The sequence below is a fragment of the Pelodiscus sinensis genome, chromosome 5, assembly GCF_052426305.1.
Source record: "Pelodiscus sinensis isolate ZL-2025 chromosome 5, ASM5242630v1, whole genome shotgun sequence".
Classification (NCBI taxonomy): domain Eukaryota; kingdom Metazoa; phylum Chordata; order Testudines; family Trionychidae; genus Pelodiscus; species Pelodiscus sinensis.
The window spans coordinates 49,030,285-49,050,447 of record NC_143056.1 but is presented as its reverse complement, the minus strand read 5'-3'; the positions used below and the strand labels follow the sequence as shown (position 1 = coordinate 49,050,447).

Below are 20,163 nucleotides of genomic sequence, written 5' to 3'. Positions count from 1 at the left end.
ATGGTCTTCATCCAAGAATATTAAAGGAACTGGCACATGAACTTGCAAGTCCATTATCAACATTTTTTAATAAATCTCTAAACTCAGGGGTTGTACCATTTGACTAGAGAATTGCTAATATAGTTCCGATTTTTAAGAAAGGGAAAAAAAGCGACCCAGGTAACTATAGGCCTGTTAGTTTGACATCTGTAGTATGTAAGATCCTGGAAAAAATTTTGAAGGAGAAAGTAGTTAGAGACATTGAGGCTAATGGCAATTGGGACAAATTACAACATGGTTTACAAAAGGCAGATCGTGCCAAACCAACCTGATCTCCTTTTTTGAGAAAGTAACAGATTTTTTAGATGAAGGAAATGCAGTGGATCTAATCTACCTCGACTTTAGTAAGGCATTTGATACAGTACCACATGGGGAATTATTGGTTAAATTGGAAAAGATAGGGATTAATATGAAAGTTGAGAGGTGGATAAGCAACTGGTTAAAGGGGAGACTACAGCGGGTCATACTGAAAGGTGAACTGTCAGGTTGGAGGAAGGTTACTAGCAGAGTTCCTCAGGGATCAGTTTTGGGGCCAATTTTATTTAATTTTTTTATTGCTGATCTTGGCACCAAAAGTGGAAATGTCCTAATAAAATTTGCAGATGACACAAAGTTGGGAGCTATTGCCAATTCAGAAAAGGATCAGGATATCATACAGGAAGATCTGGATGATCTTGTAAATTGGAGTGATAGCAATAGGATGAAATTTAATAGTGAGAAGTGTAAGGTTATGCTTTTAGGGATTAATAACAAGAATTTTAGTTATAAGCTGGGGACACATCAGTTGGAAGTAATGGAGGAGGAGAAGGACCTCGGAGTCCTGGTTGATTATAGAATGACTATGAGCCGCCATTGTGACATGGCCGTGAAAAAGGCTAATACGATCTTGGGATGTATTAGGCGAGGTATTTCCAGTAGGGATAAGGAAGTGTTAGTGCCATTATACAAGGCATTGGTGAGACCCCATTTGGAATACTGTGTGCAGTTCTGGTCTCCCATGTTTAAGAAGGATGAATTCAAACTGGAACAGGTACAAAGAAGGGCCACTAGGATGATCCGAGGAATGGAAAACCTGTCTTATGAAAGAGACTCAAGGAGCTTGGCTTGTTTACTTTAACCAAAAGAAGGCTGAGGGGGGACATGATTGCATTTTTTAAATATATTAGAGGGATAAATACCACGGAGGGAGAGGAATTATTTAAGTTTAATACCAATGTGGACACAAGAACAAATGGATATAAACTGGCTAGTAGGAAGTTTAGACTTGAGATTAGATGAAGGTTTCTAACCATTAGAGGAGTGATGTTCTGGAACGGCCTTCCAAGGGAAGTAGTGGGGGCAAAAGATCTATCTGGTTTCAAGATTAAACTAGATGGTTTGATGAGATAATATGATCTTGGTAACTAATTGACCATTCATTATCAGTGGGAAATAGGTCAATGGAGGGATGATAGGAGTTACTATAGAGAACTTTCTGGGTGTCTGGCTGATGAGTCTTGCCCATATGCTCAGGGTTTAGCTGATCACCATATTTGGGGTTGGGAAGGAATTTTCCTCCAGGGTAGATTGGCAGAGGACCTGGAGGTTTTTCGCCTTCCTCTGTAGCATGGGGTACAGATCACAGCTGGAAGATTCTCTGCATCTTGGGGTCTTCAAAGTATTTGAAGGCTTCAATATCTGAGATATAGGTGAGAGGATTATTCTAGGAGGGGTGGGTGAGATTTTGTGGCCTGCACTGTGCAGGGGGTCAGACTAGATGATAATAATGGTCCCTTCTGACCTTAAAGTCTATGAGTCTATGAGTCAGGTGTCATAAAGTTTGAGAATCCCAGCTTATTTGATCTGTCCCTTAGATTTTATTATCAGTAAAATTACAAACATGCATCAGTGTTTTCAGGATTGGGCATCACATGTACATTTTAAACTTGTAAGTAGAAAATTCATATTTAAAAGTATTTGGATTTAGTCAGAAAAACAACGCGGCTTAATTTTAGTCTTCAATGAGGGTTTTGTTTAGATAAGGAGTGTAGAATTAGGAACTACCACTTGAACCAAATAATGACACTATTTCAAATGTTTATTGTTAATCTTAAGCATGTGATCCATAACTCTTTTGTTTTTAATTTCATATAATTTTCTGGACACAGTTTAGGTTTGGCTGAATTTGTATTTGTTTATTTTTACTTATTCTCAGATGAATTAATTTAGTAACTAATTCCCTCTGTCTCTCAAAAGGTAAAACTTAACAAATAAAGACTTAGATCAGTAATAATTAAGTTACTAATTAGTTATCTTGATTTTTCACTAAAACTGGTGTTCTCATTTAAAATGTGTTACACATTTTCTCAATATAATCATCTGGTTTTGAAATCTAAACAACAGCTGCAAAAGTACATAAACCAGTAGATGTTTCAATGCCTTTTCTGTTTTCCATCTTATCGGATGTATAGCTCTTATTTACAGGTTACAAAAATATCAGTCAAATTGACTATGGGAGACCTAAGGAACTTGAAAGAAGCTGTAAGACCTAAAATCTAGTATTCTGTGGCACATCTTAAATCCTGCTGATTTGCCAGTGAGACTCTCTAGAGAAAAGATCTTTATCCTGTATCCTGGTCTTTCTTTCAGTATATGGTCTTAATTTCTACAAATCTCTTATCTGAAACAATTGCGGATGAAAGAGAAACGTGTTTATGTTAACATACATGGCCTGGACAAACCCTGGAATGGAGACGGTGCTGGGAATATAGTAGAAATGTTTGTGCTAGGTGAGCTGCTTGGAAGGCTCATGTTCATGAGAGTGTCATGGCAATCACCTCTCAGTGTGACCGTATAAGGCAGAGCTGGGCAAGATGCAGCCCGGAGACCAGATCAAGTCCACCTAACACTTTGATCCAACCCATAGACTGCATCTGGCCACATTCTATTTATATCCTGCTGCACGTGTCACTGAATTTCCAGGCTTTGGCTCAGGTAAGAGGATCCTGTTTAGATGGCTGACGGCTCCCAGTCGCAGTGCTACCCCAGCAGGGGTTGGAGCTAGGAGCCATAGCCCCATTCCCTCCCCCTTCCCCCCTAAACAACTGCCAGGTAACAAGGTAGCAGCAAAGCCGTGAGCTGTTTGCTGTGATTTTAATTCAAAGCCTCTGGCCCAGCCCTGCCTCTTCTGCCCCAGGCCACACCCCTCCTACGGGGCGGAGCCATCCCGTGACCACATTGCAAAATGTATTAAGTGGCCCCTCTGCAAAAATTATTTCCCACTCCTGCTATAAGGGCTATGCTCTAACCAGTTGCGTCATTGGAGCCCTTATTCATAGCAGTGCTGGTGTCTGAGCTCTGGAAAGGCCAGAAAGGTTTCATGAGACTCCAGTGCATTGAGTTCTCTTCTCTGTGTTAGAAGTTTTGGAAAGGCAAACACCACAGCTTATCCAAATGTACGTTTTGTAAGGCTTTAAATTTGCCCTTGCTTCCATGGTTCTGAAATGAAGGGGTAAATACACCCCATTGTACACCTCATGATTCAGACTTTTTGAATCATACAAACAATAAGTACCCCGCAAAAGAAGGGTTTCGTGGTCCAACAATAGGACAGAAAGAGCTAAGAGATCTGGCTCAGCCACAGATGCCTATATGGTCTTGAGGAAATCACTGAATCTCCTATTGTCTCCTGCTGTTGCAAATCTATAAAAGCCAAGCTGTGAGAGTAGTTATAATGCTTAATTCTTTAATATATTTAAAACATTTTGAGGTCCTCAGATCGAGGCTGCAATAAAAGTGGAAGCCAATCAATTAATTATAATTATTTACAAGTTTAGATAGATTTTACTCTGTCTTCCCTACATCTGAATGGTCTTAATTTCCAGCCTTCCCTGGATATTACTTTTATCATCAGCCTTTGACAAGGATCTTGGAATTTACTATTTTACTGAAACAGAAAATTCTAACACAGTAAAACTTTAAGCAATATTTTTGTTCCTTTCCTGAGTTCTCATCCCAGACTATAACTAAGAACAATTACAAAACTGGGATAATTTGCATGAAATTGCTGTCTCAAGTTGCATGCAACAGTGGTTTGACAGAAAAGCTGTATAGTAAGTAGTTAGTATTTTACCTGCTTTCTGCTTCATCATGCAGTTGTATATCCTATGAATCATCCTCGCAGAAAGCTTGAAACTTAAACTTGAATACAAAAATCAAAATGTGGGAAACCTGAAGGAGCCTACTGTTAAAAATAAATGCAGATGTAGAGACAACTTTAGCTTGTTTACAAAATGCCATAACCCAAATTGCAAATATTTGCTGACATTACAAAGGAAAACTGACTTACGTTTGAAATTCACTGTCAGACATGCCTCTATTTTAACTTGGTAAAAATTTAATACTTTACAAAGTTTTAGAGTCAAAGTGAGATGTCCAAGTATGCATGTGTATGTATCTTACTCTTTAAATAAATAATTATATGGGTTTAAGTACTGATAGAGTTATGTCGATAACTTGGGCAATATGCATTTGGTTAACTCAAAAGGTCTGAAGTGTCATTTGTGACTCTATAGTAACAACATCAGCATTGTTCTCCAAAGTGATTTTTCCTCACCCACCCCTCTAAAAAAAATCAAAATGTACTTCTTGAGACTATTGTATATGAAGCACTTATTAGCCGTAATTAAATGGACAATATGAATTTACTACGTCTTTAGGACTCTGGCTTGTTCTGGTTTAGAGCAAAATGATTAATGCAAATACATATTACTTGAGATAACCATTTAGCAGCTAATTTAGCCAAATTTATTACAGCAGTTAGAGGTTTTTCATTTTAGCAGACGGAGACAAGGACATGCCAAAAGCAGAAGGTGTGTATGAATGCACACTGCCCTCTAGTGTGCAGAGCTTCCTGGGATTAACAGAAAATATAGATAAGCAGGGTATGCACTGGAGTAATAGTATCTAGATTTATATATTCTAGACATTCTTTAAAATAATGCCAGTGTATAGTATTTTATTTCCATGACAGATTAGCATCTCATTCCCCTTTTTTAGCACAGAAATAATCAGGTACAAATCAAAGCAATTTTAACCTGATGACACTGTGGTTAGAGAACCGATTGTAATCTTTTGTATTTTTAAGCTCTCGTTCTGTGGGCCTCTTTAAGCACAGTTTCACTTTACTGGTTGTTTTTATTTCTTCTCCATTTCTGGTTATATTTCAGGTCCTGTGAGAGCTGTCACTCTGCTTGACTCTAACCAAAAGTCAATTGACACCTCCCTTAGGCCACAGTTTCTTTCACAATCTGTCGGTACATTTATTTTGCTCCAGTATTAAGCAAAGTCTCCCAAGACCTTCCTCCTGCCGACCAGTGGAGATTTGGTTCATCTGAGAACTGTAAATTCTGTTTGACAAGATCAAAAGAAACAGATATATAAGTTCAGTAGTTGATATCACCTGTAATAAGGAGAAATGATCAAAGAACAGGGTAGAATATCTTTCCAACCTTTCAAATATCCAGACTCTCAAAGAGTTCTACCTAGGAGCTATGAATAAATCACATACAATTTTTTATTTTTTTTATTTTTTTACTCTTTGTCGTCAAATGCACTGAAAATAACCAAGCAGAATTAGGTATTTTGTGGGCGAGAGAGATTTGTATTCTTTTTTGCTCTTCCTCTCACACTGGAGCTGCCAAAAACTGATTAAAGACTTACTCCAAATGATTGTAGCCCATATTTCTCAACTGATGCACTAGTAAATAGTTGCCTATTTGTCATCTTCTGGCAATCGGCATTGAATATACAAAAGGGGCCAAGTGCATTCCATTTCAGTACATTGTGGGTTGTAGAGATGAACATTATTTTATTGGGACACTAACACACAATATTTATTGTCCTTTTTGTTTTCTTTCCAGTGCTGAATAAGGGTCAGTGTGTAACTAAATATTACCGTTGGATGCAGAAGAATGGAGGGTACATCTGGATACAGTCCAGTGCTACCATAGCTATCAATGCCAAGAACGCAAATGAGAAGAATATCATCTGGGTCAATTACCTTCTTAGGTATAAGTTTCAGTCTCTTCTTTTATTTGAAATTTTATTTCTGTTATTTGACTCACATTGAAAGACATGGAGTGAAATGAAAAACAATGATGACAATAGAAAGTTAATATGAGATGAGCTCAAAACCAGCTCCTTCTAAGTTATTAAGACATCTGTCATGTCTCAGGTTACTGGGAACTTCTTGGATTATTCCACTATGTTCGTATAAAACTAACCCTCTGTCAGGTTTGTTGCAGGCCTCCATTGCCTGGAATTCTACCCAGCACTAGCTAAAAATCCCAAAGATCTTTCCTACCATGCACTGGGCTTATTATAAAACCTGTAATTAATTTTTAAGCAGTGGTTTCTTTGGCTATTGCAAAATCCTGATCTGACATCCGGAGGTGATCTTCCTGGGACATTACAGACATGTCTCTTGGAAAGATGATCTTCCTTCCAACATGCCTTCTTGCGATGGCAGGCATTAAGGTGGTACTCATCTTGAAAGAGGAAACAATAAATAAATGCAAAAGAAGCCTGTTAAGTAGAGTTCATTGGAACCTTTTTGACAATTTTTTTTGTCAAAATATACTATGTTGCCAAAGTCAAAACATTTCAGTTTTGACTCGTTGATTTTGAATACATTTTCAATGTGATGGTTTCTAAAGTCCAGAATGAATTCTCTAGTCACAGAGAGAAACCCCTAATTGAAAGCTTGACCTTTTGAATTCTAAAACCATTTTGACACAATTCTGTTTTGAAAAAAAATTTGGAATGGGTTCTGGTCTGTTGTTTTTTCTTCCTTCTAATTAAAATAAATTTGGAAACCTCAAAAGATGTAGCAAAATGGCATTGTCATTCTTTAGTCAGATCTACTTGTAAGTTACTTGCCAGGGCTTGTTATGTTCCCTTTGTTCCAGGTGTGATTCAGGGGAAGTTCAAAGTAATATCTAAGGGCTAGATTGTGGCTTTTATGCCACAGTCAAAGAGCATCGTAGAGATTATGCCTCCCGTAACCATAGTCTTGGATGATGGAGTAGTCTTGATTCCCTAGGCTGGGAGTAAGGAGCAATCACTTCCTAAGGGAGTGCAGGCCCCTTACATTGTGAAAACTTTGCATGGCAGTGGAGTGGAGGTTTGAGGGTGGGATTTGGGGCACATTTGTGCCCTTGTGTGATTGAGTGAACATGGATCTCTCATAATCTGTCCCTCTTCCCTTTTGTCTTTAAAATGTGATGGATGATTGATATCCGTAAAAGTGAGGAATTAGCTCAGCTTGCAAGAGTGTTTCATAGTGCAGCACTATTTGCTCCTAAAACTCTGCCAAAGCACCTGAGTCTTGACCTGCAGCACATGCTTGCTCTTCCACCCCTAAGCTTCTCCTAAACAGAGCTTCAAACTATGCCATACAGTGTATTGGTTTTCTAATCTCCATAATTATCTAACCAGGATTATAAACCAATGCTTTTTTCGCATTTGCTGGTATCCAGACACTAAGTAAATCCGATCCATGAGTGTTCCAAAAAATTTGCTGTCTACTGACAGAGAGTTAGTCAGAAACTAATAAAGATGAGGGCCTAATTGGCAATTACTTAAAGATTCCTCATAGAACTTGATTTTTCTCCCTCATTCCCGTAAGTGTTCTGTTAGAGAAAGGTAACTCCTTCATACAATTTGTATATTTTTAAATATAGATTACTCCCAGTAATGGTATCCAAAAAGATCCAAGCAATTTACAGTATTTTATTGACAGAGCAAGGCATAAAGAGTTCTGATATTAGCAATAGCAAGAACACTGGTTTATATATATTTTCATGCATGATAAAACGTTCAGATGCTTGTCCAGTTTGTGCTCTGAATAGAATGTGTTGCTAGATAGAGCTGATGGTCTTGTTCAAGAAAATAGTTGTTTTTATTTAAGCAACTATTTTTTCCTATACAAGTTATGACACCCCTCCCCCACTCCTTCCACACTATTTCTTTTGCTTGAAGGGGGGAAAGTTTTGTTGTGTGCTGCTGCATTGTGGCATGGCCGTGTACAGTAACATCACCACATTGTGATGCAACAGCGTAATGTCGCTTTTTTGACCCACAGGACAAATCTGCAAAGGTGGCAATCCTAGGTAAGAATGGAGAACAACTGTGAATGTTTCAACATTGAATTTTCACAGTGCACTAGCATAGATTTAGTAGAGGCATTCTGCAGTTGTAAAGTTCTGGATACATTTAGTTGCCTGGACAACCCCACCCTTGCTTCTGTCTGTACAAAATTGGAGATCTCCTGGTAACCTAAACCTATTGGACTGGAATCTGAATCACACAGGAATGATCAACTAAAAAATGCACTAACCATTTTTTTTAAACAATCTGTGCTACATTTTTCTAGCTAAGTGCCTTCTGGTCTTGCCTTTATTTTTTAAAGGAATCCATTTTAAAAGGGCACAAAACAGAAGACAAATATTTTTGTAAGACTCTCTTTGATAATGGGGCTTTTTCCACATTGCAATCATGTTCTTTGCTAACAAGCCACAGGTGAACACCACATGAGCAGATGAAGATATGATTATAATAGGTGTGTTGACAGTTCTGTATCCTTAACATATGCATCTTAACATGCACGTGTGCATCTGTCATATATTTAGGTTGTTAATTTTTCCCTAATAGCTTTGGTGCCATCTGAGCAATGACCAGGTTCTCCGGTCCTTAATTGAGTAACAGTCTCAGTAATTTTAAAGTGAGATATACTAGCGTATGGTCTGAAGAATATAGCCCTTAAGAAAACAACTATTCAAAAGCTATGACAAGGGTTGCATAGAGTAATGTCATCTGCATGAATGTGGTGAGCATCATAGTGTAGAAACATATTTTAAAGGATATCAACTCTCTTTCTTACTTCATCTTTATCATTGTAATGGGAAAGAGTTCTAGATATTAGATTGTGGTCTTGATTATACAAGCCAGACTTGCTTTTAGATATCAGACAGGCAGAGCTACCTAACTGAGTACTTCACTAATTCAGATATTTTATGAGCAACAGGCATTTTATTACTATTTTCATATTGAAATAAATTTTCAAAAAGTACTGCTGTGATGAATGGAGGATAAATGTGTCTCTTCTGTTCTCTCTGTTTACATTCTTTGCTCCTGAGATTTGATAAAAGAAAGAGGAAAAACTACCAAACTTCAAATCCTCCATTTATGTTTATATTTGCTGTCTGTTCTTTAGTAACCCAGAGTACAAAGACACGCCAATGGATATTGCACAACTTCCTCATCTGCCAGAGAAAACCTCCGAATCATCAGAGACCTCTGATTCTGAATCAGACTCAAAAGACAACTCAGGTAATAGAGACTTTTCTACTACTTTACTTATTTATTTTATATTTTTGTATCTTCAGAGCCAAGTCAATGATTGTATTTACAGATTATCAATAAATCTTATATTTTTCATGGATGGTTGAGCCATAGAAAAAATACTTTAAAACCTCAAAATTCTGTTTTAAAAAGATATCAGAATCTCTCAGTGACCCAGAATGATGTGCTATTTACTCAGTGCACGCATGCCTTGTTGAATTGCACCTATCTAAATATTTGAATCCCCAGCTGAGTTTGTGAGCAAACCTTATGCCTTCAGCAAGGTGCTTAGATTGTAATGACTGAATATGATTCCAGTTCACATCTGTCAAGAATAGTCACATGTTGCTAACATAAATGTACGCAGTCAAAGTGAATCACCCCCCTGTGCTATGTAAATAGGCTTCTTGAGTTATTTCACTAGGGGGCAGTAAAGATTGCAAAATGTGTGTGTTTGTTTAAATTAAAAGTATTGCATTATATTAAAACTTTACGAGTTCAAAGCCTCTGTAAGTTCTTTCTTTCTTTCTTTCTTTCTTTCTTTCTTTCTTTCTTTCTTTCTTTCTTTTCAATACTAATGATCAAGTTCAATTAATTCGATAAATAAAAATCCTAAAAAATGGCTGTGTTCAGCCTATTTATTTATTCCCCAGGAGATATATAAGTAATTACATATGTAGATGTACAGACTGGCTGGTTCCTAACTAAGGGATTGTCTTTAGTCGAATAAATGATTCTGGAGGCCTGATTCTTCTCTCGTGCGAGTCATTGGTTGAATTATTGAAAATCAGGTGTGAGAAGAGAATGATGAGCTATAAGGTTGTTTTTTTTAATTAAGAGACATTCTTATCTCATCTTTTGCACTTTTTCCTCCTTTCTCTTTTGGCATCTCTGTTTGACAGTTACAGTCGTATGTTGGGCAAACATATAGGCTTTATGTCCACATGATCTGAGGTTTCCTTGGTCCTTCAGAATTCTTTTTTTCCCTACCCAGTGGGGGTAATCCACTAATGCAGCTGTGAAGAAAAGTGTATATTGACCATGTTCACTCAGAGTCTCTATAGTTGAGAAGTGTATATATGTTCATGTCTGCTGAGGCTGGCACAGAATAAGGGAGCATTCTTCAGTGATGCACAGAAGCATGCTTCTTAAGAAATAGGACAAACTGTTAACAGTTCTGGGTTCTTTTTTGTTCATTCAATATTAATTAAACAAAAATACAGAAGTGTCAAGGTTCTTAAGACCTTCCTGTCTGAAACCAGTAAATTCAGTCCAAGTGTTTATAAATCTTCAGACAAACTTGGTGCTGTTGTGTCTTATCCCAAGTTGAAGTCACTCTACCAGGTGGGAATAGTTGTTTAAAAGGACACACACACACACACACTTTTTTTTCGGGGGGAGAGAAATTTGGCTTGAAGTAGAAATAAAAGCTCCATAACACAAGGGCTTTGTATCTTATTAATTGTTTGTTTAAAAAATCACTCCAAATGAATTATATGAAATAAAATTACAGAGCCTGAAGCTTTGAACAACTAACAGCTCTGTCAAGCCCAGCTGCTTAGATGCTTCTAGCAAACTGTTGGAATTGCATGGCTCCAGGAGAACCCAATCTTTACAGAAAAACTGGCCCTTTTTTTCCCTTGCTGAGAGCAGAGAATTTAAAATGGTAATTCTTGGCTCTGATGAGGGAAAACAGAAACATCTTTTATTTGCAAAGGAAAGAATTCTGACTGTTCTGCAAAGACAAGCTTTTCCTCAAGCCATTCATGACCCTTTCAAACAGTGTGGGATAATTGTCAGTATTCTGAAAACTGCTCTTGGCTCGTTGCATCTAGTGGACTGGAGAGTTTGTCTTATTCAGTTAAAATGAGGTAAATATAAAATAAAATTAAAAGAAATAGGAGGAAGACAGGACTAGGTCCTGAGCTGATGAAAATTGGTGCAGCAACCTCTGTTGCATTGGCATTATTTTTTTCTGCTTTGTTTTTTGCCTCCCAAGGGAATATTGGCACACAACCAGGCAATGTAAGTGATGCATTCCTTCAGATGTATATGCAGAAGACCTGATTCTCCACTCACACTACAGGATCCATTGAAGTCCTCTTGATACCAGTGTAGAACATGAATAAGAGAGAGGAGATTCAGGAGCATGGATTATCACTTAATCATGCTACTGCATCACTCCTATTCCTCTTATAAGAATGTGTATGCTAAGCAGAAATCTCCAGAGGGCATCACCAGAGCTGAAGCATTCACTAACATTTCACTTCAGTGAACACAATTGAAATCCCGTTGTGGTCAATCCTCAGAATTATTCTCATGAAAGAAATGGTATCAAAGAATCCTACTTGAAACAGGCACCCTCACTCTTGTTACAAAAACTGCACCCAATGACAAAGCCACCAGACCTTTGCCTATTTCCACGGACAGTCCCAAGTCAGGGGGATTAATGATAATCAAATTCCTTCAGGCTTGAAGCTGCTAGAACTGAGGAACTAGAACTCAGAAAAACCCTGCTCTGTTGAGCCTGAGAGAAAGGCTTTTACCAAAAATGTTACAAGCGATAAGTGACATCTAATTTTAGGCAAGCAAGTGAGGTTATACACTTACGTTCCTATTGCTAATGGTATTTTTTGCTTTTCTTTCCTTCCAGAGGACAATGAGAACTCCAAGTCAGATGAGAAAGGAAACCAATCAGAAAACAGCGAAGACCCTGAATCTGATAGGAAGAAGTCTGGGAATCAGTCAGATAACGAAATGAACTGTAATGATGATGGGAACAGCTCCAGCAACCAGGACAGCAGGGACAGTGATGACAGCTTTGAAAATTCTGACTTTGAGAATCAAAAGGCCCCGGAGGACAGTTTTGGTACTCTTGGTTCTATGCAGATCAAGGTGGAGCGCTATGTGGAGAGTGAATCAGACTTGCGGTTGCAGAATTGTGAATCGTTGACGTCAGACAGCGCCAAGGACTCGGACAGTGCAGGGGAAGTAAATGCCCAGTCTTCCAGCAAACATCAAAAGAGGAAGAAGAGGAGGAAAAAGCAGAAAGGAGGCAGCATGACCCGCAGAAGGCTGTCAAGCACTTCAAGCCCAAACGGACTTGACTCAGCTTTGGTGGACCAGCCCCAGCTGCTCTCGTCACCAAACAGTGCCTCAGTGCTCAAAATTAAAACAGAGATCTCAGAACCTATCAATTTTGATAATGATAGCAGTATTTGGAATTACCCGCCTAACAGGGAAATCTCAAGGAATGAATCACCCTACAGTATGACCAAGCCCCCAAGCTCAGAGCACTTCCCCTCCCCACAAGCCAGCAGTAGTTTACATGTCTCCATTCCAGACTCCGTTCTCACCCCACCGGGGTCTGAAAATACTGCCAGCCGCAAAACTCAGTTCAGCACCTCATCCAGCTCGGCCTTGGCTCCTGTGTCCTCTGACCCTTTGTCACCCCCGCTTTCCGCATCTCCACGGGACAAACATCCAGGAGGTCCCAGCACTTCCAACTCTTTGTTGTACACTGGGGATCTGGAAGCCCTTCAGAGGTTGCAAGCAGGCAATGTGGTCCTTCCTTTGGTTCACAGGGTAACTGGAACCCTTGCTGCCACCAGCACTGCTGCTCAGAGGGTCTACACCACTGGCACTATTCGGTATGCTCCAGCTGAAGTTACTTTAGCCATGCAGGGCAACCTCCTCCCTAATACCCACGCTGTTAACTTTGTTGATGTTAACAGCCCCAGCTTTGGGCTGGATCCTAAAACACCGATGGAAATGCTCTACCACCACGTTCACCGACTCAATATGTCAGGACCATTTGGAAGTGCTGTGAGCGGGGCCAGTCTGACCCAAATGCCTGCAGGGAACGTGTTCACAACTGCCGAAGGACTTTTTTCCACTCTTCCATTTCCTGTGTACAGCAATGGCATTCACACTACACAGACTCTGGAACGGAAAGAGGATTGAAAAATGACCACATACTGTGTTCAGTGTTATACTCTGAGGCATAGACTATGTTTTAATTTAGACCTTTAATTCTAGCACTTTGAATTTGAGCAGGTCAGCTTATTCTCTCAATATGATGGTCCTCCTTTCATTCCCTTTCTCTTTAACTTGATTTATTCTTTAATGTAAAGATATTTTTTTTTATTTTTGCCTTCAGAGAGTTGAATTACCAGTTGCCTGCCATTTTGTCCTCTTCTAAGATGTGTGTGTGTTTTTTCCTTTGCATCTTTATTAAGATGCCTTTAATATGTGTATGCCTCTGCCATAGAATTCTCAGTGTTGTGGTAAAGAGATTTTAAAGTGACAACCATTGGTTTTACTTCACAATGATCTTGATGTGATCAAGATTAAAGAGACAAGCATAAACAATGTGCCCTGTTTGACTAAGTCAAATGAAAAGGGGTTTTTGTTCCTAATTCCTTTAAAAATAGGGGATAGTATTTTAGAATTTTATGCAGAGTTTAATTCTCTTTTTATGGTTAAGATTTTCTTACTTGCACATAAAATAATTTGGGTTCTTAAAAAAGTTAATTTCTGGCCTGTGACTAGAATGTTAAAAAGTTGGACTAAATGTTAATTACTGAAACTTTAACTTAATTTCTAAAACCATGGTGCTATCATTTATTAATCTGTAATGTCTTCATACAATATGCAGCTTGTGGGCTGGGGTTTTTGAAAGGAATGTGTTCTGTACTGATCTATAGGTGGGTGCTGCAGTCTCCTTGGTTAGTTAAGACAAAAGCCCTCATTAACATTTGCTGCAGGATTTAAAATTTTTTACCTCCAAACTAACAAACATAGCCTCACATTAAATTTAAATGGGTCAGGAAGCCTTTTAGAGAAAGTGCTTTAAAAAAAACTCAATTAAATTGACTTGAGGAGCAGTTTTTTAGGTGGATTTTTTTCTCTTTGTTTTTTTCTCAGTGTAACTGAGGCTAATTTTACAACTTCAAATAACACTTCGGAGTAAAAAAAGGAAAATATTTAACATGTTTTTATTTTTTCATTTAAAGTTCTAGAGGGAAGGTTGACTTTCTGTTGTTGTTTGAATTGTTTTTGTTTTTCTTATTTCTAGCATTGAAACCAATATGTTTTAAAACTAAAGAATGGGTTAATAAGCTTGAAATAGATAACTACAACTGAAAACTGCACATTAAGTAAAAGAAAAGAAATCTCCTATTTTGTCTTTGTTGCCAGAAATCACAAGTGTAGTGTCAAACACTCCAAATGACTGTCAAGTATAAATTCTTCTTCCACTCCATCTTTGGCAGCTGTTTGTTAAGGCATCTAATAACAGATGTGAGAACTGTAATGTGTACAATGTGTAAGTGTCCTTGGCTGTCAGTCCCATTGCAGTTTCAATGTGTGTTACTATATGCAGTATATACTAAGCTAATGTAGTTGTTTTGTCCTTTGTCTTCTCTGTGCTTTATCTCTAGTCTGGAGTGGTAAAGTCCCATTCCTGCAGTCCTAGTGAACCAGTGATTCTTGGGGGTTAGTGGTTTTTGTGTGGTGGCCTTCTTCTGTAATGTCACCTTATGCTGCTTCCACTGTCTGTATACTTTTTTATTTCTGCTGTTGCTTTGCTGTTGTGTATTCTCAAACCTCTCTCTCTCTGTCTCTCTCTCTCTCTCTCTGTTCCTGTTCCCCATTCTCTCTTCCTCTTCTCCCTCCCTTCCCCCCATTTCTCTTTCTCTCTTTTTCACTCTCAGAGATAAAAGACTCTTAACTAGCTCAAGGTTATTGGAGCCATTTTTCCCACAAAGGAATTCTGGGTATGACTTACTCTTCCAGTGTATCACACAATGCACTGAAGAGCAATACTCAGATATATTAAACAAATTGATGCCATATAGCCTCAGTTGTTAACATTCCCAGAGTCCCTTGTGCTCTACCTGTAAGCAGAGGGTGCATTTCTTTGGTTTTCTTCTAGGCATGTTGATGGAGTAATATATAGAGCAATTACCAGTGAGATAGAAAATTCTTTGAAAGGTCAACCAACATTGTTAAAAAGGGAAACGGATTTTAGGATTGTCACATATATTTGCTTATGTGTACAATGCTAAGATATTCACTCAGCAGTCCTTTGAATTTTTGATCACTCACTGAGTTGAGTCAATTCCTGCTTTGAATCCAAAGAGTAGGTCTAAGCTCACAGTGGAATAATAGTGAAAAGGAATTGGATGTCACAAATTTTAATAATGAGCTTTAAAGGTTATATTTGGAGGATTTAAGTAGGTCTAAAAAGCCAAGAAAGCTGATGGGGAAATTTTAAGTTTAATTTTGGAAGCTCTACTCTAGCTGTTGAACAATCAAAGGAGTGCACCTATCGGCTATAAAGAACAGCTAGACAGCTGTTGTTGTTTTATTTTTTTTATAAATGTTTCTGTGTTGTGTCAGAATGATTTCTGGTGATTTAAACTAACAGATAATCACAGCTGCTGTCTAAATCCATAGTGTTTAAAATTACAAAATGAAAAAAAACTTCATTACCTGTGAAGACTGTGTCTGTGTTTTTAACTATTTCTTGTACAAATATATGAAATCTTTTATGAGGAGACTGGTGCCAAGTAGCTGAATAATGGGGAAAGGGATTCTGTTCGTATAAATCTTAGCAGTGTTACCAACTCTACAATACAAAAAAAAATTAAAATGTTAAAAAGTGACAGCTATGGTACATTTATTTTGTGTTAAGCTAACCGAATCTAACTTCTTGAGTGCCTGGCTTATTTGAAACATTTTTTTCATTGATCATTGATAATGCTGCAAATCAGAAATGTACATACTTCATTTACAACAGGGTTCTTTTTATACTTTTGTAGATTCTCATACATGTCATACATGGTTGTCTTTATGTAACTTAATTTTTTTCATCCCGCAGGTGCCATTTTCATAATAAACTTCTCTTGGATTTGTTACTATCTGGCATCATTTCTTTTACATATAACCATCCTGACTAATGAATGCTGGTAGTATTTGTTTGAGCAGGTACTTTTTTAATTGTTTTGTTTTAAAAAAAAAGGAAAAAAAAGAGGACACAGCTAGATTTTATTATTGCTTGTGAACTGAAGAAAAGAAGCAGTTGAGATGCAGGTTAAGAATGCTAATCCAAATACTACACCAACTTGCCACCATCCTAAATTCTCAGCTACCCCAATTCATTATCATACTGAGCATTGTTATGCACATTATCAAAGCTGAATAATGGATCTGTAACATTAACCACTATGGAAGGTGTGCATTATTTCTTGATTTATGCACACTGGAAGAGGGAAGCTTACATACATTAATCACTTAAAATGCACTTTATATTTTCATTTATGATACTCTACAATGTTATAACCAAACTCTTCAGTCACTTTTCTTCTATGTAGGCTGTTGATTTTTCTAAATATGTACTTTCTTCCTCCAGATTGGCAAAATGTAAGTTGTTGGTATCTTTTGTCTTTATTGGCCAAACTCTCTGCCTTACACACTGAGGGGGAAAGAGCCAATGCAAAAGCAAACAAACAAAAAAACCACAAGGTTCTAGACCTCGTCTTCATGACTAAAGTACAAAAATCAATTGGACTCCAGTTTTGATTACACCAGAAATCCACACACAGTGGTTGACCTTAAAAAGTAAACAATTATCAAGAAATACCTCTGCACCACATCTGAAAAACTGTTCTTATTTCCTTTTACCTTAGCATGGTGGAAACTATTATCTCAGATGCCACTGTGGCAACTTTTGGTAAGCACTGACTCTGTAAAAGCAACCATGGTATATAAGGTGTAGAGACTTGCGTAGGGTGGATTGAAAGACAAAGCAGACAGACTGGAACAGCTCTTGTTTTCACCCTTCATCCCGCCTCATATGAAATTCTATGAATCACGCAATTTCAAAAATTAAATTTCCTTATGCTGCCTTCCTGAACTGTAACAAAATTTACATATCTTGTGATAAATCCACTCATCGAGGGGAAAAAATGTGATTAATTTTGCTATATCTGAATCTGTGATCTTGGCTCAGGTAAAAGAGCACATCTAAGAGTACAAAATGAGGGGTTGTTGTTATGATCCATACATAAGTGTAGGCCACACTCTATATTCTATATTATTCAATGCTTGAATCTTTCTTCTTCTTTGGGTTCCACCTAACAAAGTTAAATACTAGGCACACCATGCTATATAACACTGGGTCAGATTCCGAATACCTTACTCACGCTAAATAATACATTACTGCATAGTCCCGTTGTTTTCAGTGCACCTACTTCCAGATACCATCCAAAAGGAAGTAAGATTGTGTAAATCTGATCATTAGATTTATATATATTTTAAAAATATCCATGCACAGTTACAGTTCAGTGACAATTTAACAGCACACAGTCTGGATCCCTGAATTTCCAAGTAATTCGGGCTCTTGCTTCCCAGCCTATCAGAGACTGAGTTTGATATGTCTCCAGTTTGCAGGAGGTAGAAAGGAACAGAGGTCAGCAGGCTGCTTTCAGCTTTGTTCTCACATTCTAGTTGGCATTGCTTCTTGTATCTGAGGTAACTAGGTGCAAAGAAACCACAAGAGAGGAAGGGGGTATTTAAATGGAGAGAGAGAGAATGCCAGAATAAAGGGGAAGTGAAAGAATAACGTGTCTTTTCCAAATTAGTTTTAACCAATATTAACTAAAGCCACTAATCCCCTAAGAGGTTTTCCTGAACTACAAAAATACTCAGTGTTAGTGCCTACGCATTGGCTAAGAGATACAGTAACAAAGTGAGCAAAGTAATGATGAGATGCCAGTGTATTATGTGAAAGAAAATGATGGCAACCCAGTCTTAAATAAGGATAGTCTTGCACTGATATACACTTGAGAATGGATTTTGTGAATTGTCACTTCGCATGAATTGTTTTCAGAAGGAACAATGGAAAGAAATCTTAATTTTCATATGGAAAGAAATTTTAGTTTTGAGTGCACTGGTCAGGCATTGCACTCGTTTACTATCTCATAAGGCCCAGATGAATTGCCTGCAAGGGGGAATAGGGCAGTAATGAAACAAAGTCACTTTGAAAAATTTAAACTGGGGGAAAATCTTTAGGAAGATTTAAATACCACATTGCTACTACTGCAAGACAGCCATGTCAGTGTTGCAACTGTGATGGGCTACAGCTAATGTGTCAATAGTGCTCCATAGAAGTGGCATTAGCTATATCACATCACTGGGGTTTTTTTGAGCAATTTGCAAAATCTGTTTCTTAATACTGATTTTATTTAATTTTTTTTATCTGAGTGTTGGCCAAAAGACTAGTTGTGTGCTATCCTAATCTAATTAACTGTCCCCCATACAGAAAGCTTCCTTTTCACAGGAAAAGCATGGACAAAAGAGATGGTAAAGGAAACAAAAATTTTCAGGTAATATCTGAACCTTTCAGAGGACGTGCGCATATTTGGAAAATTCTGTTGGCTATGTGATAAGGAAGAGGAGGTGGGGAGAGGGTGTTTGGCGAAGGTGAGACGTGAGGTTCAATATTCATGCCTATACTCCACTCATGATTTGAGCATTGTAAATACAGTGTACTGCATGCATAGAGGCATTGCACTTTATTTGAAAACTCTTCTAGTTGTTCCTATGGCAGCTTCCAAGTCACTGAATCTTAATTCAGACCCAATTTCTATTAAATGTAACTAATAATGTGGAACACTTTGTTTAGACCAAAAAGAACTTTCTGAAACTCAAAGTGGTTTTTCTCAAAATTAAGTTTTTTCAGATCCCGGAAGATCAGTCCAGGAGATGGGAGAGGATGGCCAAAAAAAAAAAATTATTTGAAAGACAAAGGTAAAGTGATTCAAACCCAGATACCATGTCACACAAGTCACCAAGTGTCTGAAGGCAATCATAGCATCATAGAATATTGGAAGGGACTTTGAAAGGTCATCAAGTCCAGTTCCCTGCCCTCAAGGCAAGACCAAGTATATTCTCTAGATCATCCCTGATAGATGTCTATCTACTTTGCTCTTAAATATCTTCAGCGTTGGAGATTCCTCAACCTCCCTAGGCAACTTATTTCAGTGTTTAACCATTCTGACAGTTAGGAAGTTTTTTTCTAATATCCACCTAAACCTCCTTTGCTGCAGTTTAAGCCCATTGCTTCTTGTCCTATCATCATAGGTCAAGGAGAACTATTTTTCTCCCTCCTCCCTGTAATACCCTTTTAGGTACTTGGAGGAAGATTGATTACATGGTTCCAGTGTTTGGCCTGCTCTAGTGTTAATACCGGAGGACCTAATGGCTCAGGAGTTTGACTTTGAGCTGTATAACAGTAAACGAGTGGCTACAATTATGCTGGTAGAGGATGAAGGCTATTTCCATGTAAGAGCTATTTAGTGGCCCACATGAAATGAGTTAATTATTTCAGCTAATTTCCTAGAAAACATGAGACTTTCTCACAAAAAACAAGATAACACTCAGTACCTTTCTGAACAGGTGGGAATGGAATGGCAAAATGACTGACCATTAGGTACACACATATTGTCAAGTCTGTAGTAGGAAGTTTGTACTTTTCTGTAAGTAGAAGACTTTGTGTTTCTCTCATTTCCTTTCACCACCTCTATGCACAAAGAAAATATTAACATTACTTTTCTTATTATAAGTTTTCTTGGGGGAAAATGATCCTGTCTTGTTTACAGTTTAAAAAATAGTTAATATTTACTAGCAAAGGGGAGGGAAGCAGTTTTCCCCTTGTTCTAAGTTGTTCATAGATTTATA

At 37.9% G+C, this 20,163-nt stretch overlaps 1 protein-coding gene across 5 annotated transcripts in view; it reads left to right on the top strand.

Annotated features, from left to right (window-relative positions):
- NPAS3 (neuronal PAS domain protein 3) overlaps positions 1-16,350 on the top strand; it is an 888,615-nt gene extending 872,265 nt beyond the window's left edge. For all 5 annotated transcript variants that reach the window (XM_006117663.5, XM_006117666.5, XM_006117664.5 and 2 more), the window contains 3 exons: positions 5,940-6,087; positions 9,293-9,408; positions 12,074-16,350. In XM_006117663.5, coding sequence (XP_006117725.2) covers positions 5,940-6,087; positions 9,293-9,408; positions 12,074-13,383 — 1,574 coding nt within the window. In that variant the 3' untranslated portion in view covers positions 13,384-16,350. The remainder of the gene's footprint in view (positions 1-5,939; positions 6,088-9,292; positions 9,409-12,073) is intronic.
- Positions 16,351-20,163: the final 3,813 nt, after the last annotated feature.